We start from the raw sequence: 27,500 nt of genomic DNA on the forward strand, positions 1-27,500 counted from the left end.
AAAAAAAAAATTTTTTTTTTTTTTTTTTTTTTTTTTTTTTTGTCTTTTGTCTTTTTTCCGTGTCCGGCAACGGATCGCAACCCTCAGTGTTGCCCCTGTACCGGACCGGGACCGGCAACGGGATTGCAAGCCTCGGTGTTGCTCCCACGCCTCGCTCAGCCAGTGAGCGGGAGCCGGTCTGCACGTGGGATCCGAACCCTCAGACGGGAGCGCCGTCGCGCTTCCCAAGCGGCGCACTATCCAGTGCGCCACCGGGCCGGCCCTGAAATAAAATTTTAATGGAAAATGCTTTCAAAATTGACTCCTAAAAATTAAATAAACTGTAAAAACAATAAACATAATTTATGTCAAAGTACATGATTTTGACAACTATCAAAAGTAAATACATAAGTTCTATACACAAAGGTACCACACAACTGTCATTAATAGAATATGTCCTTTGATCTTCCAAAAAATGCAATGTACTTTAGCTGAATGAGCAGCTTCACATTTCTAAGACAGCTAATAAAGAGTTAAGGAAACGAACTCTAACCACATAACAGAATGAAAGCAAAGAATCTGTGAATTTAGCTTCATAAACACTTCTCAGACACCTTCTCTCATGTAGTAGAGTATCAGCAAATATTGCACTGTTTTCATTGCATATCAAAGTTGTAGCATAGGTATAAAAATAACATATTTTCTTATAAAAATGTGATAAGAAAATATATATTCTTCTTTAAAACTCAGATAATATAAACAAGTATAAAAATCACTTATAACTCACTATTCAAAAATAACTGAGTCCTCACCGCCCAGAGATGCCTGAGAGCAACCAGGCCCACAAGCCCCGAGTCAGACACTCCAGAACAGGAAGGCACCACGGGACCTCCAACGTAGGTCAGTCCCTGCTGCCTACAGAGGACTGAGAGCTGCCAGGCCCACATGCCAGAACAGCCAGGTGCTGCAGGAACCCCAGCCCAGGTCAGTCCCTGCTGCCCAGAGAGGCCTGAGAGCTGCTGGGCCCCACACACCCCAAGTCAGCTGTGCTGCAGCAGGCAGCTGCCACGGGACCCCCAGCCCAGGAAAGTCCCTGACACCCAGGGAGGCGCAGGAGCCACTGTGCCCATTTGCCCTGAGTCAGCCACACCAGAACAGGCAGATGCTGCAGGACCCCAGCCCAGGCCAGTCCCTGCCCCTGAGGGAGGCCCAAGAGTGGCCAAGCCCACACACCCTGAGACAGCCACAGTGGAAAAGGCAGGCACTGCAGGACCCCCAGTACAAGCCAGTCCCTGCTGCCTAGAATTGGCAGTCCCTTCAGGATCGAGGCCAGACATCAGGGTGGAACGTGTGGACCATGATACCCCCTGCCACAAAGACTAAACACCAAAGACACCAGACATATGAAATATCAAGAAAGTACATCACCACCAAAGGAAAATAATAACTCTCAAGCTCTAGATCCTATAGAACAGGAAGTCTTTGATATGACTGACAAGGAATTTCGAGCAACAATTCTAAAGAAACTAAATGAGATACAAGAAAACTCAGACAACAAAATGAAATGAGAAAAAATATGCAGGACCTGAAAGAAGAAATGTACAAAGAAATCAGTGCCCTGAAAAAGAAAGTAGCCGAGCTTGTGGAGGTGAAGGATTCATTCAATGAAATAAAAAACACAACAGTGAGTCCAACTGGCAGGCTAGAACAAGCAGAAGAGAGAATTTCTGACCATGAATTAACACAGGAGGACCAGAAAAAAGAAAGAACAATTTAAACAATTGAAGAAGATCTGAAAGATAACAGGCAACCTTAAGCACTCAAATATCCGAATCATTGGTATTCCAGAAGGGGATGAAAAAGGAAATGGCACTGAAAACATATTCAACAAAATAATAGCAGAAAACTTCCCAGGTATAGGGAAAGTCGCAGATCTTCAGATTCAGGAGGCCCAAAGATCCCCAAACATATTCAACCCAAAAAGGTCCTCTCCAAGACATGTTATAGTCAAACTGGTAAAACTCAAAGACATAGACAGAATCTTAAAAGCTGCAAGAGAGAAGCAGCAAGTCACCTATACGGGAGCACCAATCAGACTAACATAAGACTTTTCATCAGGAACCCTAAAAGACAGAAAAGAATGGGATGATATATTCAAAATACTAAAGGATAAAAATTGTCAGCCAAGAATACTTTACCCAGCAAGGCTATCCTTCTGAAATGAAGGTCAAATAGCATATTTTTCACTCAAACAAAAACTGCGAGAGTTCACTACAACATGACCAGCCTTACAAGAAATTCTCAAGGGAGTACTGGGTTTGATACCTGAAAAACAACCATCACTGCCATGAATATTCAAGAAAGAGCAAAACCTACAAGTAAAACAAAAATGCTAAAAATAAAGAAAAAAATAGTTTATCTACCACCCCAAGAAACCAACAAATACAGAAGACAAACAGAACATCAGAAAGAAAGGAACAAAAATACTTAAGACATCTAAACAAAAATTAATCAAATGCTAGGAGTAAATCAACACCTTTCAATAATAACTCTAATGTAAAAGGACTAAATTCCCCACTCAAAAGACACAGACTGACCGACTAGAATAAAAAGATGGACCCAACAATATGCTGCCTTCAAGAGACTTGCCTCACCTGTAAAGACACACATAGACTAAGAGTGAAAGGGTGGAAAAAGATATATCATGCAAATATAAATGAAAAACGAGCTGGAGTAGCTATTCTTTAAAGCACAAACAATAAAAAGAGATAAAGAAGGCCACTATATAATGGTAAAAGGATCTATCCATCAAGAAAAAGACATAACAATCATAAATATATATGCACCCAATGTCAGAGCAGCCAGATTTATAAAGCAAAGACTATTAGATCTAAAGAATGAGATAGACACTAACACCACAATAGTGGGGGACCTGAACACCTCACTCTCAACATTGGATAGATCATCTAGGCCAAAAATCAATAGAGAAACATAAGATCTAAACAACACCTTAGACCAATTGGACTTGGCAGATATCTACAGAACATTCCATCCCCAAATCTCAGAATACTCATTCTTCTCATCAGCACATGGAACATTCTCCAGGATAGTTTAGCTCACAAAGGAAGTCTCCAGAAATTCAAAAAAATTGGAATTATTCCGTGTATTTTTTCAGGTCACAGTGGACTAAAATTAGAAATCAATAACCAACAAAACCCTTGCAACTATACAAACACATGGAAATTAAACAACATTCTATTTAATGACATATGGGTCCAAGAAGAAATTAAAAAGGAAATCAAAAAGTTTCTTGAAACTAATGAAAATAATGACACATCATACCAAAACCTGTGGGATACTGCAAAAGTGGTACTAAGGGGGAAATTTATCACATTAAATGCTTACTTCAGAAGAATGGAAAGACAGCAAATAAACAACCTAACACTTCACCTTAAAGATCTAGAAAAACAAGAACAAACCAAACCCAAAGTTAGCAGAGGGAAAGAAATAATTAAGATCAGAGCAAACTTAATGAAATAGAAACCCAAAAAATGATACAAAAGATCAATTAAACAAAATGTTGGTTTTTTGAAAAGATAAATAATATTGATAAACCTCTAGTAAAGCTAATCAAGAAGAGAGAAGAACCAAATAACAAAAATCAGAAATGAAAAAGGTGACATTACAACTGATTCATCTGAAATACAAGAAATCATTAGCAACTACTATAAACAACTATATGCCAAAAAATTTGAAAATCTGGAGGAAATGGATAAATTTCTGCACACATACAAACTACCAAAACAGAGCCAAGAAGATATAGAAAATCTGAGCAGACCAATAACAATAAAAAATATTTAAGCTGTTATCAGAAGGCTCCCAACAAAGAAAATCCCAGGACCGATGGGTTCACTGCAGAGTTCTACCTAAACCTTCAAAGAGGAACTGATACCAGTACTCTGCAAGCTATTCCAAAAGATTGAAACAGAGGCCATTCTCCCAAACTCATTCTATGAGGCAAACATCACCCTGATAACAAAACCAAACAAAGATGCACCAAAAATAGAAAAGTACAGGGCCGGCCCGGTGGCGCACTTGGTAGAGTGTGGCGCTTGGGAGCGTGGCGGCGCTCCCGCCGAGGGTTCGGATCCCATATAGAGACCGGTCCACTCACTGGTTGAGCGCGGTGCGGGCGCGACACCAAGGGTTGCAATCCCGTTACCGGTTACGAAAAAAAAAAAAGACAAAAAGGAAAAAAAAAAAATAGAAAACTACAGGCCAATACCCTTGATTAGTATAGATGGAAAAATCCTCAATAAAATACTAGCTAACAGAATACAACAACACATACAGAAAATTATCCACCATGATCAAGTGGGATTCATCCGAGGGATGCAAGCTTGCTTCAACGTATGCAAATCAATAAATGTGATACACCACATCAATAAAAGGGAATACAAAAACCATATGATCATCTCTATAGATGTTGAAAAAACATTTGACAAAATTCAACAGTTCATGATAAAGACTCTGTACAAGTTAGGTATAGATGGAAAGCATATCAACACAATTAAAGCCGTATATGATAAGCCCACTGCCAGTATCATTCTGAATGGAGAAAGCTGAAAGCTTTTCCCTTAGGAACAGGAACTAGACAAGGATGCCCACTCTCACCACTCCTATTCAGCATAGTTTTGGAAGTACTAGCCAGAGCAATCAGGGAAGAAAAGGAAATAAAGGGTCCAGATTGGAAAAGATGAAGTCAAACTGTCCCTGTTTGCAGATAATATGATCCCATATATTGATCAGCCTAAAGCCTCTACAAAAAAATTCTTAGAGTTGATAAATGATTTCAGCAAAGTTGCAGGATACAAAATCAACATGCAAAAATCAGTAGCACTTCTGTACTCCAACAGTGAACATGCAGAAAAAGAAATCAAGAAAGCTAGCCCATTTACAATAGCCACCAAAAATATAAAATACTTAGGAATAACGTACAACAAGGAAGTGAAAAATCTCTACAAAGAGAACTACAAACCACTGTTGAGAGAAATTAAAGGGGGCACAAGAAGATGGAAAGATATCCCACACTCTTGGATCGGAAGAATTAACATGGTGAAAATGTCCATATAACCCAAAGTGATCTACAGATTCAATGCTATCCCCATGAAGATTCCAATGACATTTTTCTCAGAAATGGAAAAAACTATCAAGACACTTATATAGAATAACAAAAGACCACGCATAGCCAAAGCAATGCTGAGCAAAAAAAATAAAACTGGAGGCATAACCCTACCTGACATTAAACTATATTACAAAGCTATAATAACCAAAACAGCATGGTACTGGCATGAAAACAGACACACGGATCAATGGAATAGAATAGAGAATCTAGAAATCAACCTATACACCTACAGCCATCTGACCTTTGACAAAGGCACCATGTCTACATACTGGGGAAGAGACTGCCTCTTCAGCAAATAGTGCTCGGAAAACTGGATATTCATATGCAGGAGAATGAAACTAGACCCATACCTGTCACCACATACCAAAATCAACTCAAAATGTATTAAAGAATTGAATATACTCTGTGAAACAATTAACTTCTTAAATAAAACATAAGGGAAACACTCCAAGAAGTAAAAGTGGGTACAGACTTCATGAATATGACCCCAAAAGCACAGGCAACCAAAGGAAAAATAAACAAATAGGATTATATCAAACTAAAAACCTTCTGCACAGCAAAAGAAACAGTCATCAGAGTGAAAAGACAACCAACAGAGTCAGAGAAAATATTTGCAAAATACACAGCTGACAAAGGATTAGTATCCAGAATATACAAGGAACTGAAACAACTTTACAGCAAAAAAACAAATAACCCAATTAAAAAATGGACAAAGGAGCTGAACAGGCATTACTCAAAGGAAGATATACGAATGGCCAAAAGACACATGAAAAATTCTCAATGTCTTTCAGCACTGGGGAAATGCAAATCAACACCACTCTGAGATACCATGTCACTTCGGTTAGGATGACTAATATCCAAAAGACTGAGAATGATTATTGTTGGCGAGGTTGTAGAGAAAAAGGAACTCTCATACACCGTTGGTAGGTCTGCAAAATGGTGTAGCCTTTATGGAAAATAGTATGGAGGTTCCTCAAACAATAACAGATAGATCTACCATATGACCCAGCTATTCCACTGCTGGAAATACACCCAGAGGAATGGAAATCATCATGTCGAAGGGATATCTGTACTCCCATGTTTATTGCAGCACTATTCACAATAGCCAAGAGTTGGAACCATCCCAAATGTCCATTATCAGATGAATGGATAAGGAAATTGTGGTATGTCTACACAATGGAATTCTACTCTGCTAGAAATTAGAATGAAATACTACCATTCGCAACAATATGGATGGACTTAGAGAAAATTATATTAAGTGAAACAAGTCAGGCACAGAAAGAGAGATACCACATGTTCTCACTTATTTTTGGGAGCTAAAAATAAATAAATAGATATACAAACAAATAAAGGGTAGGGTGGGGGAAGAAGAAACAACAATCACAAGAATTCCTTGAACTTGTTAAGGCAAGTAAACAGGATGTAGTGGGTGGGGGAAAGGGGAACAGGTAAAGGGATGCAAAAATCAACTGCACTATATATTGAGAAGTTAAAATAAAAAATAAAAAGTAAAATAAAATAAAAATAAGATAACCACTGGCGACATACAGGTGTCATCTTTCCAAATATCTATGTACAAATACACATGTATATGTATATATGTATGTGTGCATATATATGCATATGTGCATGTATGTATACATGTGTGTGATTTTTATATACACTTATGTATCTGTGTATATGCACTTTTCTTGAAAACAAAGACAAGTTAATACTATTAATGCTGATTTAGTAGACTGCTTTGATACTTAAAAATGTTATACATTGAGTCAATAGAGATTTACATCATTTTTAATGCTTCCACAGTACTTAATTATATTTATTTAATTGTTCTCATATTATTACATATTTAGCTTGTTGCCAATTTCCCTAAAACATTCTGATATAACATTCTCATACACAGATCTTTTTGCAGTCTTCCTGCAATTACTCTAGGAGAGAGAGTATGCTGGCTGAGCTAAACTATTTAAAAAAATCGAGAGAGTAGTACCCCCTTATCCTCAAAGGATATGTTCCAAGACCCCCAGTGGATGCCTGAAATCTTGGATAGTATTGAACCTGACCGCCATCAACTGGAACACATCTGTTCATGTCTTCCACCCACAATTACAGTGCCTTTTCTGTCTTAACTAAGTACTTCATACACTGTGGCCATATCTTTTGCAGTCTGAGGTGCAACAGCAAAACTAGCAGGAATTTCTTTTCTTCCTTCCCAATCTCATGAATAGAAGATTCATTCTTATCTTAGGTTTTAACAACCTCAGCATATAATGTTTTTCCTCTCTTTATGAAGTCAAGAACTTTCACCTTTTCACTTAAAGAAACCACTTTCCAGCTTCTCTTTGGCATATCCAAATTGCCAGCATCACTACTTTTGCACTTTGGGGCCATTATTAAGTAAAATAAGGGTTACCTACACACAAGCACTGTGATACAGTGACAGTCGTTCTGATAACTGAGATGGCTACCAAGTGATTAACAGGCAGGTTAGCGTCTACAATGTAGATAGCTGGACAAAGGGATGATTCACATCCCAGGGGGGATGAAGTGAGACAGTACCAGATTTCATCACGCTACTCGGAATGGAATACCATTTAAAATTTATGAATTGTTTATTTCTGGAATTTTTCATTAAAATTTTTGGACTGGAGTTGACCACAGGTAACTGAACATGCACAAAGAAAAACCACAGGTAAGGGGGGCCTACTGTACAAACTGCCAAAGTGCTCTCCAGAAAGGTTGGACCAATTTATACTTCCAATGACAATAAATGATTTCCTACTGATTCAAAACTTTAGCAAACCCACTCTCTGACATTACCTATAATTGATTTTTTTCTGAACCATTTGAAAGAAAGTTGCATACATCATTCACCTTCACCCTAAATACTTCACAATATTCTCTTATATAATCACAGTACAATTATCAAATTTAGGAAACAATTTTCATACAGTACTCAACAAATCATATTCCAATTTTGTTGATTATATCAATAATGTCCTTTATAAAAATGAATGGTAGTTTTATTGTTTCCTTAGACTTTTATTCTCTTTCTACTCTTTTATTATTACCTACCTGGTTTAAGTCTTTTCCTCAACTCTATGCTCCAATATTTTATTATTAGTAACATCAGTGGCTAAAAACCTGTAATGAAAAAAGAAAGTAACTACCTTATCTTTTCGCACAGGAAAGGGATAAGTCTAAAGAAAAGGAATATATGAAAACATTAAAACACCAATGAACAAATATTAAAAGCTTTCTATTAAAAGCTTTGAGAAATATAAAGATGTTATTTGCTTTCTTGCTAGAGTTGTTCAAATCCCTTATAATATTTTGGATGTTAACCCCTTACCAGATGTACAGTTTTCAAATATTTTCTCTTATTCCCTAAGTTCCCTTTTTACTATGTTGATTATTTCCTTTGCTGTGCAGAATCTTTTTAGTTTGATGTAGTCCTATTTATCTATTTTGCTTCTGTCGCCCATGCTTTTGGTGTTATATCCAAGAAATCACTGTAAAGACCAATGTTCTCCGCTTTGGAAGCGCGGTGGCGCTCCCGTCCGAGGGTTCGGATCCCACATACCGACCGGCTCCCGCTCACTGGCTGAGCGAGGCGCGGGAGCAACACCGAGGCTTGCGATCCCGTTGCCGGTCCCCGGTCCGGTACGGGGGCAACACTGAGGGTTGCAATCCATTGCCGGACTCAAAAAAAAAAAAAAAAAAAAAAAAAAAAAAAAAAAAAAAAAAAAAAAAAAAAAAAAAAAAAAAAAAAAAAAAAAAAAAAAAAAAAAAAAAAAAAAAAAAAGACCAATGTTCTAAAGCTTTCCCTCTTTTTCTTCTAGGAGTTTTATAGTTTCAGGTCTACATTTAAGTCTTTAATCCATATTGAGTCGATTTTTGTGTATAGTGTAAGATAGAGGTCAAAGTTCTTAATTTTAATGTAGCCAAATTTACTCAACTTTTCCTTTATAGACACCTTTTTATGTCTTGTTCAAGCAATCTTTGAGGATTCTTCTTTTTTTTTTTCCCTTTTTGTCTTTTTTTTTTTTTACTGACCGGTAACGGGATCGCAACCCTCGGTGTCACACCCGCACCGGGGACCAGCAACGGGATCGCAACCCTCGGTGTTGCGCCCACCCTGCGCTCAACCAGTGAGCGGGAACCGGTCTCCACATGGGATCCGAACCCTTGGCGGGAGTGCCGCCACACTCCCAGGCGGTGCACTCTCCAGTGCGCCACCGAGCCGGCCCTCTTTTTATTTATTTTTTTTTACAATTTTATTGAGGTATAATTGACATGCAATGAGCTTCATATATTTAAAGTTTAAAATTTATACTACAATTTCTTTACCCATTCGCCTATTGATGGAAATTTGGATTGTTTCCAGTTGGGGGGTTAGTACAAAGCAGCTATGAATATCTGTAGAAGTCTTAAGTAAATAACTAGAGTAGCTGGATCAAATGATAATGCATATTTAACTTTTTAAGAAACTGACGAGGGGCCGGCCCGGTGGCGCACTGCTACAGTGCGCCGCTTGGGAGCGCAGTGGCGCTCCCACCGAGGGTTCGGATCCCACATACAGACCGGCTGCTCACTGGCTGAGCAAGGTGCGGGCGCAACACCGAGGGTTGCGATCCTGTTGCCGGTCCCGGTCCGGTACGGGCGCGACACTGAGGGTTGCGATCCGTTGCCGGTCACGAAAAAAGAAAAAAAAAAAAAGAAAGAAACTGATGAAATGTTTTCCAAAGTAGTTGTATCATTTTATGTTCCCACCAGTGCTTTATGTGAGTTCTAGTTGCTCCATATTCTTAATAACACTTGTTATGGTCAGTTTTTAAATTTTATCGATTTGAATAGCTGAATAATGATATCTCATTGTGATATTACTTTCCATTTTCCTAAGGAATAATGATGTTATGTATCTTTTCATGTGTTTATTTGCCATCTTTATATCTTCTTTGGAGAAATATCTATTAAAATCCTTTGACTATTTTCTAATTGGGTTGTTCGTCTTTATTTTTGAGGATATATAATAATTATAAACATATAAAAATTATTATATATTCTAGATACTAGATCCTTATTATATATAATTTGCAAATATTTTCTCTGATTCTGAGTTGTCTTTCTACTTTCTTGATAGTCTCCTTCAACATACAGAAGTTTTTAATTTTGATGAAGTCCAACTTGCCTATTTTTTTTTCTGTTGCTTGTGTCCCTTCTGAAGAAAGTGATAAAGTGTCACTTTCAAGATTAACTTACAAAAGACTGTGACTTCCACCATTGTGAACTCTCTCATTGTTCTCTATCACTTGCTCTGATGACACAAGCTGTCATGCTGTGAACTTCCTTATGAGGAGGCCTACTTGGGCACAAAGGACAGCCTTCAGATATCAGCCAGCATTGAACTGAGGCCTCCAGTCCAACTAAGCCAAAGGAAATGGAATCTTGCCAACAATCACGAGCGAGCTTGGAAGAAGACCCTTTCCCATCAAGCCTTGAGATGAATGCAACCCAGCCAACACCTACATTGCACCCTTGTGAGAAACTCTGAGCTTACCCAGCTAAGCTGCATCCAGATTCCTGACACACAAAAACCGAAATAATAAATATTAGTTGTCTGAAGCCACTATATTTTGCAGCAATTTGATACACAGCAATAGATAGCATCTACTGAGATAAACATATGGTTTTTCCTTTTCAGTATGGTTATATGGTGATTCATATTGTATAATTTTTTAATGTTTATCCATCCTTGCTTTCTGGGATAAACCCCCACTTACTCATGAAGTTTTACCCTCTTTGTATAGAATTGGTTTTGATTTGTTAAAATTTTGCTTACAATTTTACCACCTATGTTTATGAGAGATATTGGTCCATGATTTTCTTCTCTTGTATTGTCTTTGTCTTCTCATTCATGTTTGACAGAATTTACCAGAGGCCATCTAGGCCTGGAGTTTTTCTTAGTAGATATAAGGATATTCAGGCTATTTATTTCTTCTTCTGTAAGCTTCAGTTAGTGTATTTCAAGGAATTTGTCTATTTCACTTAAGTTGTTGAATTTATGAGCATAAGGTTTTCATAATATTGCCTTATAATCCTTTTAATATGTATAGGTTTTGTAGTTATGTGACCTCTCTCATTCTTTATATTGTTTAATTTGTTTCTTCTCTATTTTTTCCTGATCAGTCTGGCTAGAGGTTTATAAATTTTATTGATGTCCTCAGAGAACCAAATTTTGGTCTTATTTTCTCTATCGTTTTTCTGTTTCGTATGCCATCACGTCTCATATCATCTTTATTCTCTCTCTGTACTTTGGATTTGTTGACATTATTAAGATCTTTCCTCTTGTCTACTATAGGCTTTATAGTGCTATAAATTCTCTAAACACTGCTTAGGCTGCATCCCACAAATTTTGATATACTGTGTTATCATTTTTATTCTGTTCAAAATATTTTCTAATATTTTGTGCTGGTATTTTTCATACCATTCTTATTGGGTTTTGGTACCAAGCCTATGCTAATTTCATAAAATGAGTTGGAGAATATTTTCTCTTTTACTATTCTGGAAGTGTTTGTGTAAGCTTAAGATTATTTGATCCTTCAATATTTGATAGAATTTACCTGTGAATTCTAATTGCTTCTGTGAATTTCATTTTGTGCTTTTGAAATAGTGTCATTTTAATATTTCCTTAATATTTGCTGAACCGAGTATTATCCATATATGTTTCTTGGTGGTGAAAAGGCTACCAATATTTAGTACATAAACATAACCTTACTACAAAAATAAAATAACATACGAAGCCAAAATAGGAGGGAAATCATTACTGAATAACTTTTGGTCATTTGAGTCACTTACTATAATGCTATATGCTACTCCTTATGTAATGTGTTATTCAAAGCCACGTGTATTCAGCTCCACAAATTACTACAGCATTTCCTAGTTCCTTGTTTAGTCACTGAAATTCTATTAAAAGTTGGTAAAAAAAAAAAAATTCCTAAATGTAAAAATGCTATGGTTTAAGTGTGCCCCCCAAAAGTTCATGTATTGGAAACTTAATCCCAAATGCAACAATATATTAGCAATAAACAATTATCAATTGAAACAAAAAATTATCATCAAATAGCTCCAAAAATATGAAATACTTGCATGATCTGAATGCTGAAAATTAAGACACTGATTAAAAAAATCAAAGAAGCCCTAAATAAGAGATATTCCATATTTATAGATTACAAGACTCAATATCAAAACATCAGTTCTCCCCAAACTGATATATAATTCATAGTAATTCTGAAAAATCCCAGCACAATTTTTAATAGAAACTGACAAGCTAATTCTAAAATTACATAGAAAGGCAAAGAAACTGGAACAGCCAAAATAATTTTGAAAAGGAAGAGTAAGGTTGAAGGCTTCACACTACCTGATTTCCAGACCTATTGTAAAGCTACAGTAAAGACACTGTGGTAATGGAGATAGGTATATTGATCAATGGAATAGAACAAAGGATAAAAAAAAATATCCACACATATGTGGTCAAATAATTTTTTTTTTTAAAGATGACTGGTAAGGGGATCTTAACCCTTAACTTGGTGTTGTCAGCACCATCCTATATAGGGATCTGAACCTGTGGCCTTGATGTTATCAACACCGCACTCTCCCGAGTGAGCCATGGCCTGTCCTTGTGGTCAAATATTTTTTGACAAAGGCAAAGATAATTTAATGGAGAAAGAATAGTCTCTTTCAATAAATGGTGCTGAAATAATTAGATATTCATATGTTTTTTTAAAAAAAATCTCAATCTATACATCACACTTAATACAAAAACTCAAAATGGATTGCAGACCTCATTGTAAAATCTCAAAGTATAAAACTATATGAAGAAAATATACATCTTTATGGCCTTGGGATAAATGTATTTTTTAGATAAGACACCAAAGGCATATAATTCATTTTTAAGAGAGTATAAATTATATATTATCAAAATTAAGAACTTCTCTTTGAAAGATATGGGTAAAAGAATGAAAAAGCAAGCCACAGACTTGTAGAAAACATTTACACATCACATATCTGATGAAGGACTTAGGCCCAGAATATATAGAGTACTCTCAAAACTCAAGGAAACCCAGCTTTTAAAACGGGCAAAAGATCTGAACAGACACTTTACCAAAAGAGATATTCAGATGACTAATAAGCATGTGTAAAGATGTTTGGTTTCTCAGTTCTTGTAAAAGCTGTGTTTATACCATATTGTAGTTTATTAAGTGGGCAATAGCATTATGTCTTTAAAAAATGTATATATCTTAATTTAAAAATACTTTATTCTTAAAAAATGTTAATCATCTAAGCCTTCAGTGAGTCATAATCTTTGCTGGTGGAAGGTTTTGCCTCCATGTTGATGGCTGCTGACTGACTGATCAGGGTGGTGGCTGCTGAAGGCTGTGATGGTTGTGGCAGTTTCTTAAAATAAGACAGCGATGAAGTTTCCCACATCGTTTGACTCTTTGACAAACAATTTCTCTGTAGCATGCGATGCTGTTTGATAGCATTGTACTCACAGTAAACTTCTTCCAAAATTGAAGTCAGTCCTCCCAAACCCTACCATTGCTTTATCAATTAAGTTTTTATAATATTTTAAATCCTTTGTTGTCATTTCAACAATGTTCACAGCATTTTCACCAGATTTCATCTCAAGAAACCATTTTCTCTGCTCATACATAAAAAGCAATTCCTCATGTGTTAAAGTTTTATCATGAGATTGCAACAATTCAGTCACATCTTCAGGCTCCATTTCTAATTCTAGTTCTCTTGCCATTTCTACCACATCTGTAGATACTTCTTCCACTGTGAACCCCTCAAAGTCATCCATGAGGGTTGGAATTAACTTCTTCCAAACTCCTTTTATTGTGGATATTTTTACTTCCTCCCATGAATCGCAAATATTCTTAACGGCACCTAGAATGGTGAATCCTTTCTAGAATGTTTTTGATTCACTTTGTCCAGATCCATCAGCGGAATCACTATCTATGGCAGCTATAGCCTTATGAAATGTATTTCTTAAATAATTAAGATTTAGTCAAAATGACTCCTTGATCCACAGGCTGCACAATGGATATTGTGTTAGCAGGCATGAAAACAACATTAATATTGTATATCTCCATCAGGGCTCTTGGGTGACAAGGTACATTGTCAATGAGCAGTAATATTTTGTAAGCAATCTTTTTTTCTGAGCAGTAAGTCTCAACAGTGGGCTTTAAATATTCAGTAAACCATGCTGTAAACAGATGTTGTCATCTTTGTTGTTCCATTTACAGAGCACAGGCAGAGTAGATGTAGTGTAATTCTTAAAGGTCCTAGGATTTTGGGAATGGTAAATGAGCACTGGCTTCAACTTCAAGTCACCAGTTGCATTAGCCCCTAACAACAGAGTCAGCCTGTCCTTTGAAGTTTTGAATTGAAGCCAGGCATTGACTTCTCTCTACAAAAAGTCCTAGGTGGCATCTTCTTCCAATAGAAGGCTATTTTGTCTACACTGAAAACCTGTTGTTTAGTGTAGCCACCTTCATCAATTATCTTAGCTAGATCTTCTAGATGACTTGCTGAAGCTTTTACATCAACACCTGCTGCTTCACCTTGAACTTTTATGTTATGAAGATGGCTTCTTTCCTTAAATCTCGTGAACCAACCTCTGCTAATTCCAAACTTTTCTTCTATAGCTTCCTCACTCTCTCAGCCTTCACAGAATTGAAGAGAATTAGGGCCTTGCTCTGGATTAGACTTTGGCTTAAGAAAATGTTGTACCTGGTTTGATCTTTTATCCAGACTACTAAAACTTCCTCCATATCAGCAATAAGTCTGTTTCACCTTCTTGTCATTCATGTGTATGCTGGAACAGCACTTTCAATTTCCATCAAGAACTGTTCTTTTGCATTCACAACATACATAACTGTTTGGCACAAGAAGCCTAGCTTTTGGCCTACCTCAGCTTTTCCCATGCCTTCCTCACTAAGCTTAATCATTTCTAGCTTCTGATTTAAAGTGAGAGACATGTAACTCGTCCTTTCACTTGAACACCTTGAGGCCACTGTAGAGTTACTAACTGGCCTAATTTCAATATTGTTGTATCTCAGGGAATAAGAAGGGCTGAGGAGAGGGAGAGAGACAGGAGAATGGCAGGTCAGTAGAATAGTCAGAACACATAGAACATTAATCAATTAAGTTTGCCATCTTATATGAGCACAGTTCATGGTCCCCCAAAACAATATGATAGTAACACCAAAGATCATTGATCATAGATCATCATAATAGAGTAATAATGAAAAAGTTTGAAATATTGCTATAACTACCAAAATGTGACACAAAGACAAGAAGCAAGCACACACGCTGCTGGAAAAATGGCACCAATAGACTTGCTTGACAGTGTTGCCATGAATCCTCAATTTGTAAAAACTTCAATATCTGTCAAGTGCAATAAAGCAAAGCACAATAAAACTTAGTATGCCTGTACTAGCAATGAACAATATGAAAATGAAATTAAGAAAACAATTCTACTTACAGTAGCATCAAAAAGAATAAAATATTTAGGAAAAATTAAACCACAGAGGTGTAAGACTCATACAATGAAAACTGCAAAACATTTTTCAAACAAATTAAAGACCTAAATAAATGGCAAAATATCTTGTGTTCATTAACTGGAATGCATAATATTGTTAAGATGGTAATACTCTACAAATTCAATGTAATTGCTATCAAATTTCCAACTACTTTTTTGCACAACTGGACAGGCTGATCCTAAATTCATATGGAATTTCAAGAGAGCATGAGTAGCCAAAACAATCTTGAAAAAGAAGAAATTTGTAGGACTCAGACTTCCTAATTTCAAAATTTACTAAAATGCTACAGTAATTAAAACATTATAGTACTGGCATAAGGACAGACATATTGATCAATGAAATATAAGTGACAATCCAGAAACAACCCCATACATCTCTGGTTAATTGATTTTCAACAAGGTTGTGAAGACCATCAACAAGGAAAAGAAAAAGAACAGTCTTCTCAAGAAACAGTGTTGGGACAAATGGATGTCCACACGCAGAAGAAAGAAGTTGGATCCTTAGCTCACACCATATATAAAAAATTAACTCAAAATGGGTCTAAATATAAGAACTAAAACTATAAAACCCTTATAATATAGGGGTATATCTATATGACCTGGATTTGGCAAGAGTTTCCTAGATATGACAACAAAAGCAAAAGAAAGAAAATTTAAAAAATAAATAAGATAGGATTTTTTTTTTCTTTTGTGGCTGGCCAGTATGCAAATCCAAACCTTGGAGTTATCAGCACCAAAACTGGATTTTATCAAAATAAAAATTTTTGTACATCAAAGGACACTATCAAAAAATTGAAAAGCACAAGGCACAGAACGAGAAAAAAATTTTTGGAAATCATAATATCCAAAATATATAAAGAAAACTTACAACTCAATGACAAAAAGACAAACAACTCAAAAAATGGGCTGAAGACCTGAATAGGTATTCAGAGAAGATATACTAATGGCCAATAAGCACATGAAAAGATCCTCAACATCATTACTCATTAGGAAAATGAAAATAAAAATCATAAAAAGATACCACTTCACACCCACTAGGAGGGCTATAATAAAACAAAAAACAGAAAATAACATTTGTTGAGAAGGATGTGGAGAAATGAGAACCCTTTAATACTGTTACTGGAAATGTACAATGGTGCAGCCATGTGAAAAATAATTTGGCAGTTCCTCAAAATGTTAAACAGAATTATCATATGACTGAACAATTCCACTCCTAGGTATATACCAAAGAGAAATGAAAACACTGTACTCTAAAAAAATATGTACACAAATGTTCAGAGCATTATTATTCATAATAGCCAAAGGAAGAAACAAACCAAATGTTCATCAACTGATGAATGGATAAACAAAATGTGGTCTATCACCCTCTAAGAGAATTTTACTCAGCCATAAAAAAAGAATGAAGGACTGATACACGCTACAACATGGATAAACCTTGAAAACATTATGCTAAGTAAAAGGCAGACACAAAAAACAAATATTCTGTGATTCCATTTATATGAAATGTTCAGAATAGGCAAACAGAAACAGAAGGCAGAATAATGCTTGCAAGGGATTGGGGAGAAGGGTGAATGAGAATGAATACCTAATTCTTTTTGTTCTGTTGAAGATGTTCTGGAATTAGACGGTAGTGATGGTTGCACAACATTATTAATATACTGGAAGCCACTGAATTGTATACTTCAAAATGGTTAAAATGGTAAATTTTTTGTTATATTTTTACCTCAATTAAAAGAGACTACCAGTTCACATCCAGTAAGTGACAAGGATGTATAACAACTCAGATGCTTATACATTGCTGGAGGGAAAGTCAAAAACTTCAGTAGTTTCTCATACTGTTAAACAGTTACCATATGATCCAGCAATTCCAATAAAAATAAAAATATGTGTCATGCCATGGCTGCAAACAGCAGCCTCCTCGGTAGTGTATGCAGCTTGTTGCCTGTATGGATTGCCCTACGGGTCCTTGGAGATTGCCCTTTCCAATGGATGTTCATGTCTCTAACCTAGTGCTGTCCCCAACCTAGGCTCCACACAGGTATGTGGGGTGCTTCTGGAAAATACCCCAGGGCACAGTGGCCAGGCTTCACATTGGCCAAGTCGTCATGTCAATCCACAGCAAGCTGCAGAACAAGGAGCATGTGATTGAAAGGAGCCCTGTGCATGGCTAACTTTAATTTCCCTGGCCACCAGAAGATCCGCATCTCAAAGAAGTGGGGCTTTACTAAGTTTAATGTGGATGAATTTGAAGACACGGTGGCTGAGAAGCAGCTCATTGTGGATGGTTAAATACATCACCAACTATGGCTCCCTGGACAAGTGGCAGGCCCTGCACTCCTGAGGGCTTTCACTGTGCTGCCCCCTCCTTACTTATGTCCACTAATAAATCCTACTTCCTATAAAAAAAAAAAGAAAAGCATCAAAAACAAGACTTACATACAAAATGTTCATAGCAGCATTATGCACAACAGCCAAAAACTAGAAACAACTAAATTATCTGTCAAGGAGTGAATGGATAAATAAACTGTGGTATATTCACACAATGGAATACTATGCAGCAATAAAAAAGAGTGAACTACTGATATATGTAACAAAATAAATGAACTTCAAATATTACATTATACAAAATAATTATGACCCAAAACATACAAATTATATGATTCCATTTATATTAAGCTGAAATACAGGCAAAACTATTCTATGATAATAGAAATCAGAAAAGTGGTTACCAAGGGAGATTGACTAGAAAGAGGAATAAAAAAGCCTTCTGAAATGACAGAAATGTTCTATATTTTGATTGTAGTAGTAATTACATAGATGCACATATTTATTAGAATTCATTGATATGACTGCTTAAAATGGGTGTACATTAATGCATGCAGATTATTAATTAAGAGTATTAGAAATTTCATAAATTTACATGATGAGACTTCTACGGGTCTTATAGTAAACTAGTCTCACTGGATGTAGCACATTGCACATGCTCAATCGATACAGAAGGAAATCAGGAAGTGGGGTAGGTAGTCAGATTATTTTATACTACCTTAAAGGAATTTATAATGTAGTTCAGAATGTAAGATATAATCTGTGAACTAGTTCATTATCCATAACAGCTCCCACAAGTGGCATAGCAGCCTCTGAATTAAGTTGTTTCCAAGGGATCCACTCCCAAATTCTGAGCCTTGCTGTTCTGCTTATTTTTCTTTTTGATCTTTCACTTAGGTTATGTTCAAGGACTTAACAATGCTGAATTTACCCTAGTTTCCCAGCCTAACCTCACCTGAGACATGGGCTTCAGTGCACAACCACTAATCAATCCTATCCTTTCATATGATTCACTTGCAAAACTAAGAACTTAACCTTGGAAAATTTTAGGTCCTCCAATTACCAGGTACGGAGACTATAAAATGTTATTTAAAAAATTAAATAATAAAAATAAGAACAGAACACATTCAGCAGATTACATATCAATAGTTAGCAAATAAATCAAACAGGAATAACTATTGAAGGCCCCAAATGAGGGGATAAAGGTTGAATCTATGCTAGGTTTACTATGGATAGGAAAGAAAACAATTGCTAGCCAGGTGGAAAGGCTGAAGCAAAAGAGAGAAATAAGGAATGTGATAAGTGTTACAGAACTATTAATTTGTCTAGATTAGAATTTATAAAAAAACTATATTTGGATATGTGTCAGGTAATCTGAAAAAGTAGTTTAGGTCTCACTCGATAGGCACAAAAAGCTGTGGAGTAGACTGAGCAGTATTATCTTCATTTACAGACGAGGAAATTCTAGCACAGAAAGGTTAGTATTTGCCCAAGTCATAGAATTACTTAGGTATAAGGCCAGTACTGAATAAAAGTCATTTCTCCTGATTCACAGCAAAATGTTCATTTAATTCAAATTGAGAGGCAATGATTCTGCTCAATGTTCTCCAGTTTTGCTTAATAGAATTCTTTAACCAAGCTTCTCACCACAAATAACCCTGCCCCAATTCATTTCTTCTGGAATGTATACCCTTCATCTGAAGGACTCAAGCACATTTTCAAGATCTACTTTAACGTAAACCTCATTCTCTTACCAACAGACCAGATTACTGATATGATAGATAAGGTTTCTAGCCTTACTGGCCATAGATAATGACCAAGTCTTTCCTGTAGCTACTTTTTAGTAGCTTGGGTTCTAATAATATTTTTTAAGACTAACCTTGGCTTATAGATTAGAAAATTACTAACTGTCCACTAAAGCTGGCTTTCTGCTTATTCAGAGCTTGGAATTATCACCTACAGTGCAAACAAGGGTGAATCTAACAGCATAGGGTGTGTCTTTCTTCCTTATAGTAAATAAGAAAAATAACATCTTTCACTAGAACATAAAATGGACTTCCATTTTCTTCCCTCAATAGAAACATGCTTGAACCTTTCTCATATCTTCTAAACCTTCCAAAGACCCAATCTTCCCTCCCTATCACTATATATTTTCCTACACTGACACAGTTTTGAAACTGTACACTCAACCTGTCTCAATTTCAAGCCCATCTTTTTTATCTAGTACTTACCTTCACCATCTACTCGAATTCTCATTAAGGAAACCAATGACATCTTAAACACCAAGATCAAAGGTCTATTTTCCAAGTCTTAGTCTTTTCTGAACTCTCTTGGGAATGGAGGAATTCTTGTAGAGTTCACCAGAATGATAACAGTTACAGAGTTCTTACTATGTGCCATATAAGCGTTTCTCAACCTTTAAGACCTTTTCATAAACATAAAAATCTTGTGCTCTTCCTATAGTTTATATTTTGAAAATAGGTTTTTCCACAAATGAAATTATAATACTGAATGTTTATTCAAACTACACATTCTCCCACCTCTTAAGATCTGTTAACCTTCTATGCATCATCCTGTGACTGAGATCCCTCTGTATTACGTCTCTCAAATGAATCTATATTTCTCCTCCCCCGGGTCACTCTCTCCCAGACATCTTTCCTGAGTTACAAATATCTCCAATTGTTTAATAAACATAGTTCCATTATTGTCGCCTCAGGCCCTTCAACATAAACCTGTCTAAAATAAAACTCTCATTTCCCTTAGCAAACCTGATCCATCTCTGTGTTCTACACTCTGACTAAGGGTGGGTGTCAGAACACACCTAGGTACCTATTTGCAAATCAGTAATATTGAACTCTCTGATTTCCTTGAACTACTAGATCAAAAATCAACGATAACACTGAGTGTTTATTATGGCCTGGGATCGAGGAATGCAAAATAGTACAAAATATAATCTTCTTCCTCCTTAAAAAGTTTACAGAAATATACCAAAAACAATTTTCCCGTCTATAAAACAAAATTAAAATATTCACAAACATTTAAATTTAATCCTTACCGTAATTCATTATCCCGTTATACAGATGAAAAAGACGGAGACTTCATTTTCCACTCTCTTTTATTGCTGATGTAAACTTATACACAATAAAACGAAAATAGGTTTGTGCATAACAAAGGTTAACAGAGCAGAGCTCACGGCCAAGTACCAAAGGGTACAGAACGACCTGAACGCGCTGTGGGCCGGTGGCCATTTGGTTGGACGTCCCCCGTCTGCTCTCTGCGGCCTGTCTCCAGGGTGAGGGGTCGGCGATGACCGTGGGAAAGCCGGGCTCTGCGACTCAGGGTGCACCGAGCAGGGGCTGCCGCCACCGCCCGTCCCCAGCCCGTCCCGTGGCCAAGTATGGGCTCGATCGCAGCGCAGCGTCTCCAGCCTCCTGGACGTCCGACCTGTAGGAAATCAGCGTACCTGGTGGAAGGAGAAGGCGGCTGGAGGACTGATGGTCCCGGCAAACCGAGAAGGTTGGAATGACCCTGGCGGTGGACTACGCCGGCCTCCGGCGTCCCTAACGGCAACCACCAGGTTTGGTCAACACCGAGCCAGAGGGAGCCTTCAGGGATGTGCCTAAACTCCAAGCGGCGGGCGGAAATCTGGGGTCTGAGGCACATAGAACAGAGCAATGGGGGAGGGTCGGAGGCGGAAACACCGCCCGTCGGGGAGGAGCAAGGCGTGAGAAGGCGGGGCGTGAGGGGGTCGGACGCGCGACTCCGGGAAGCGGGCACTAAGGGGCGGAGCTGGCTGCGCAAGGAGGCGGACACGTGGGGCGAGCGCGAGGCTGGGCGCGGCGCGCGGCGTGAGGGGGCGGGGCGCGCGGCGTGAGGGGGCGGGGCGCGCGTATCGGCGCCGCGGCCGCGTGACGCGTTTTCAAATCTTCAACCGCCGCAACCCACTCGTTTGTGCTCTGCGCCTTCCTCCTCCGCCCCTAGGAGCAGTATCCGACCCCGGAAACCCTGCCCGCAGACGAGGCACCTTTATTTCGTGGGAGCTGGGGCCCACGGAAGGGGAGAGGTGGCCGTCCTGTCAACGCGCCCGGAGAAGCCGTGTTTTCGCGGCCGCCCGGCGCGACACCCTCCCCGGATCCAGCATGTAGGTGCCAGGCGGCTGCCATGAACTCCGGAGCCATGAGGATCCACAGCAAAGGACATTTCCAGGGTACGAAGCCCCTCCTCCACCTACAGTCCCTTTAATCCTTTCCTACCCTCATGGTTCCACCATTGATTCATCGGAGTTCTCTAGCTGACCGCACTGCTTCTTTTCTCTTCTGACCGTCCTCTTCTGTGGCCTGAAGGAAAGCTCCTTTGAGGTTTTTGCCTCAGAGAGGGACCGGCTGCCGGCCCGGCCCCTCGCGCTCTGCCTGCTCCAGCCACGGTCCCAAATTCCCGGTCGTTCCTTTCGTTGAAAACTGGCAAACAATGTGCGGACCCGGGAACTCGCGGATCGGGGCTGCGGCTCTGCCTTCCTCCCAGACCTCCGGAGACGCTGCGACGCCGCTCAGGCCCTTTGAGGCTACCGACTTCAGTTTAAAATCAAATGTGCTTGGGCTTTTCACTTTACTGTTAGATTGGGGAATTGTGGGTGGATTTTTGGTCTTACTCTCAAAAGTTTATTACCCTTCACTTGTAAAGTTGACAAAGTATTGGAATTTCAAACACACCATTGCTGGTTTCAGCATTATAGACAAGCAGGGAAACAAAAGCAAATTTCCATTTTCAGTCACCTTATTCAGTAAAAAATAAAGTGGAATCAGCATCTAAGTTTTTCATATAGATGTTTTTGTGTGTGTAGTAACCACTAGCCTAAAAACAAATTGTATTCTGAAAGTTAATTTTTAAAGCAGTTGCTAGGATGTCAGATTTGTTTTCAGTGAAAATAATGAAATGAGTGGTGATTTAGTTGTTCTTAACGGTCCATTAAGTTCTTTATATGAAATGGACAGTTTAGTTCTTAATATATAGACAGACTTTATATGAAATTAAACTTGAGCACTCAGGAACATTGACTAGATCATTTTGGGTAACAGGTTTCTTGCGTCACTAAATGTTTAACATTTTAAGCACAAATTTTGAGTTTTCAACAGAATGGCAGATGCTCAGTAAGCAGTTGAGTAAGTACCCTCATGGTGTTTACGTCCTGAGGAAGAAAATCTTTCAGGTTTCACCTGAATATTTCCTGCTGATTCAACTATTATTTCACAATATAGGACCTGTGAAAGTATATAGGTCATTTTGCCTTTATTCTGTGTAGTCTTACAGAGAAGTACATTTAAATACTAATGACTTAAATTGGTAGGTTTATAAAGATTTTCGGTTCTGTAATATTATTGTATAATGAAATTTTTTTTAAAACAGTAAAAATTTTGTTTGCATAAAATATCTAATTCTAAACACTTTAATAACAGGTGGAATCCAAGTCAAAAATGAAAAAAACAGACCGTCTTTGAAATCTCTGAAAACTGATAACAGACCAGAAAAATGCAAATATAAGCCACTTTGGGGAAAAGTATTTTACCTTGACTTACCTTCTGTCACTGTATCTGAAAAACTGCAAAAGGACATTAAGGATCTGGGAGGGGTAAGTGAAACCATACACTGACAAAAAAGGAAGAATTTGTGACTAGTACTTTCTAGTATGTAATCATTTAAATTTTTCATTTTGAAAAACATCTGTTAGCACTAAGCTTAAATTTTTATCAACTGTTTATCATTAATGAAAAACCACTTGTTATCTTTTGAAGTCTGACAAAACTTTCAGGTTTCTGTGATTAGTAGTAAAGTACAAAGTTTCCAAAGTGTAAGAAATGAAACTCTCTTGTTCTAGTGGAATTGCTCATTGTCTTCTCAGTTGTAATATTGGGATATCTTCCAAATAGCAAAAACTCTTTGATCATAATTATTTAAATATTATAAATTTGTCTAGACTAGTATAACAGTTAAATAATGTTATTACAAAACACAGAAAGTCTGCTCAAACCACAAAGACTTAAAATTGCTCTTTCTTGATAGAGATATTGAGTCTCAACAAAATGAATGTCATTAAGGGAACAGAATTTTGGATTAAGAATCTGGAAATACTACATCTTTCCTACCTTGTACATTGATTAGATGATTAGGAAATTAGAAAACTCAAGAAAAATTCTAAGATTTTCTTAGGATTAAGGTTAATATTAGCTAAATTTTAGTAAGTGAGGTTATTAAGGGTTTTTTTCTATTTAAAAGTTCCTGCTGGCTTTGAGTTTCTGAAGGTCAGCATCTTTGAATATCCGAATGGATCCTTTCATTGACAGACTAGAAACTTTCAGAAAAAATGTAACAGGTTTCCTGGAATTGCTTGTTGATGTGATATTTTATTTGTCTATCTTTGAGAAGTTATTTTACTTTTTTGCTGTTTGGTTAAACTAAAACATTGCCACAAGTCTGTAATAGTAGAGGCTTGTATCATAATGACCATATGACTGTGTTCTTAAAGGTCATGTTTTATAGGGTTGCCTACATATCGACTATACCACCTATCAAGATTGTCTTAATGTGTTAAGGACCTTAGACATTGAGTAAAGACACCTTCATTTTAGAAGTGAAGTATTTGCGGTCCAGAGAAATTAAATGACTGGCCTAATCAGAGGTGCATTTGCCTCTTAATTCCCAGAGTGACATACTGCTGCACCATTCTGTTCCTCTAGCAATCAATGGCTACAAAGTAGCTACCTGATATAGTTTGATAGCTTTCTCAAATACGATGAACAATTTATTAAATCTAGGTCTAATGGTCTAAAGACATTAGTGTTATTTAGATTTGTGTTTTTAGTATTGGAACCCTTCAAACAAAATTATATTTAGAAGTCCAGTGTGTAAAGCCTTTATAAAAGGGAAATGCTCTAGCTAAAAGCCTACAGTAGGAACCACTTGCCTTGCCCCTTTCTCTTTCCTCCCGTCCCCACAATTCCTGAGGCACTTTCAAGAAACACATTTTGAATGACTTCTGCATAGATGATATTTGAGTGACCTTTTGGTTTAAGACAATTCAAGTCTTTACTCTAAAATGGTTTGAAATAGGCCAGTGAAGTTAAGAGCATATTAAGGGCATTAATTTCCAAATTTTCCCCCAAAGCTGTGAATTTTCAACTGAGTTTATTAACTTCCTTTTTACAATTTTTTTATTTATCAAACTGATCCCTTCCCATACTGTCTTTCCTATAGTTCAGCAGTGTTCATTCCATAGGTCCTGGTTTCTGTCTGTAGTGTATTTATCTTTTCTGTCACCAAAAATGTATTTGTCTTAAAGATCTCTTATAGGACTACTAAGGAGTTGTAACTTGATCTGTAAGAAATAAAAGCAAAGGAAATGTGTGGCACTAGCATAAGGACAGACACAGGCCAATGGAATAGAAAAGACAGCTTAGAAATAATCCCTTGCATATATGGTCAGTTGATTTTCAACATCGGTGCCAACACCATTCAATGGGGAAGGGACAATCTTTTCAACACCCGGTGCTAGGAAAACTAGATACCCACATGCAAAACTTACATCATATGCAAAAATTAACAAATTGGATCTAAGATTCAAATGTAAGAACAAAACTCTTTGAGGAAAATATAGGGGGAAATCTTCATGATGTCAGATTTGGCAATGATTTGTTGGATATGATACCAAAATCACAATCAACAAAAGAAAAAATTTTAAATTGGACTTCATCAAAATTAAAAGCTTTTCTGCCTCAAAGGATAATAGCAAGAGAGTGAAAAGAAAACCCAGAGGAATGGTAGGAAATATTTGCAAGTCATAAATTTGATAGGAGATTAATATTCAGAATATATAAAGAACTTCGTAACAACGTAACAACAAAAGATATACAACCCAATTTAAAAATGGACAAAGGACCTGAAGAGACATTTATGCAAAGAGGATATACTAAGGGCCAATAAGCACATGAAGAGATGCTTAACATCGCCAGTCACTGGGAAATGCAGATCAAAATCACAGTGAGTTACCACTTCACACCCATTAGGATAGCTACTAGCAAAGAATCAGAAAATAACAAATGTTAACAAGAATGTGGAGAAATGGAACCCTTGTGTACTGTTAGTGGGAGTGTGAAATGATGCAGCCACTATGCAAAACAGTGTGAGTGGTTTCTGAAAAAATTAACAATTTAATTACCATATGATCCAGCAATTCCATTTTTTTTTTTTTTTCCTTTTTGTCTTTTTTCGTGTCCGGCAACGGGATCACAACCCTCGGTGCTGCGCCCACCCCTCGCTCAGCCAGTGAGTGGGAACCGGTCTGTATGTGGGATCCGAACCCTCGGCGGGAGCGCCACCGCGCTCCCAAGCGGCGCACTGTAGCAGTGCGCCACCGGGCCGGCCCGTCCATTTTTGAGTATATATCCAAAAGAATTGAAAGCAGGGTGCGAAAGATATTTGTATATCCATGTTCATAGCAGTATTATTCACAATATCCAAAAGGTAGAAAAAGCCCAATGTCCAACAGGTAAATGGATAAACAAAATATTGTATGTAGATGTAGTAGAATATTATTAAGCTTTAAAAAGGAATGAAGTTCTGGGCCGACCCCGTGGCTCACTCGGGAGAGTGCGGCACTGGGAGCGCAGCTTGGGTTCGGATCCTATATAGGGATGGCCGGTGCGCTCACTGGCTGAGCACAGTGCAGTGCGGGCAACACCAAGCCAAGGGTTGCGATCCCCTTACCGGTCACAAAAAGGCAAAAAAAAAAAAAGGAATGAAGTTCTGATATGTGCTACAACATGGATGAACCTTAAAAGCAATGTGCTAAGTGAAATAAGCCAGTCACAAAAGGACTAATATAGAATTCCACTTATATTCCAGTAGAATAGCCAAATTCACAGATACAGAAAGTAGAATAAAGATTACCAGTGACTGGTGAGAGGGGAGAATGGGGAGTTACTGTTTAATGCATACAGAGTTTCGGTTCGGGGTGATGAAAAAGTTCTGGAGATGGATAGTAGTAACAGTTGCTTAACATTGTGAATGTACTTATTGCCACTGAATCATACACTTAAAAATGTTTAAAATGGTAAATGTTATGTATATTTTATCACAATAAAATGTGTAGGAGATTGGGTTCTCTTGCAAAATTAGAAACTCTGGCATGGCTAGGGCCTTGTAATTATGAAAATGAGTACAGTATTTGGTGTTTAAATTGTTTATGTTCCCTCCAGGCCCTTTTAGGCATTTGAGTCTATAATTCCTGGAATAAATCTACCTCGTATTTATTTCTACTTAGTTTAATTTTCCTGCCCCTGGATGTGGATGATCTTTAATTACATTGTCTTTGGTACATGTGTTTATAAATTCAGGAATTTAAGTTGTGGT

General features: G+C 37.5%; 1 protein-coding gene and 1 long non-coding RNA gene across 2 annotated transcripts in view; one reads left to right on the plus strand and one right to left on the minus strand.

The window, feature by feature from the left end:
* Positions 1-21,699, minus strand: part of LOC103610814 — a 24,896-nt gene extending 3,197 nt beyond the window's left edge. Inside the window, exons 1-2 of the long non-coding RNA XR_552242.1 lie at positions 21,562-21,699; positions 8,240-8,308 (exon numbers count right to left, since the gene is read on the minus strand). This is a non-coding gene — a long non-coding RNA (uncharacterized LOC103610814). The remainder of the gene's footprint in view (positions 1-8,239; positions 8,309-21,561) is intronic.
* A 182-nt stretch (positions 21,700-21,881) lies between these two features.
* The window catches only part of LOC103610815 (protein DBF4 homolog A-like), a 14,713-nt gene continuing 9,094 nt past the window's right edge, over positions 21,882-27,500 (plus strand). The window contains exons 1-2 of the mRNA XM_008594901.1: positions 21,882-22,305; positions 23,552-23,724. Of these exons, the coding sequence (XP_008593123.1) occupies positions 22,260-22,305; positions 23,552-23,724 (219 nt within the window). The 5' untranslated portion in view covers positions 21,882-22,259. The remainder of the gene's footprint in view (positions 22,306-23,551; positions 23,725-27,500) is intronic.

The sequence above is a fragment of the Galeopterus variegatus genome, unplaced genomic scaffold (assembly GCF_000696425.1).
Source record: "Galeopterus variegatus unplaced genomic scaffold, G_variegatus-3.0.2 Scaffold11835, whole genome shotgun sequence".
NCBI lineage: Eukaryota > Metazoa > Chordata > Mammalia > Dermoptera > Cynocephalidae > Galeopterus > Galeopterus variegatus.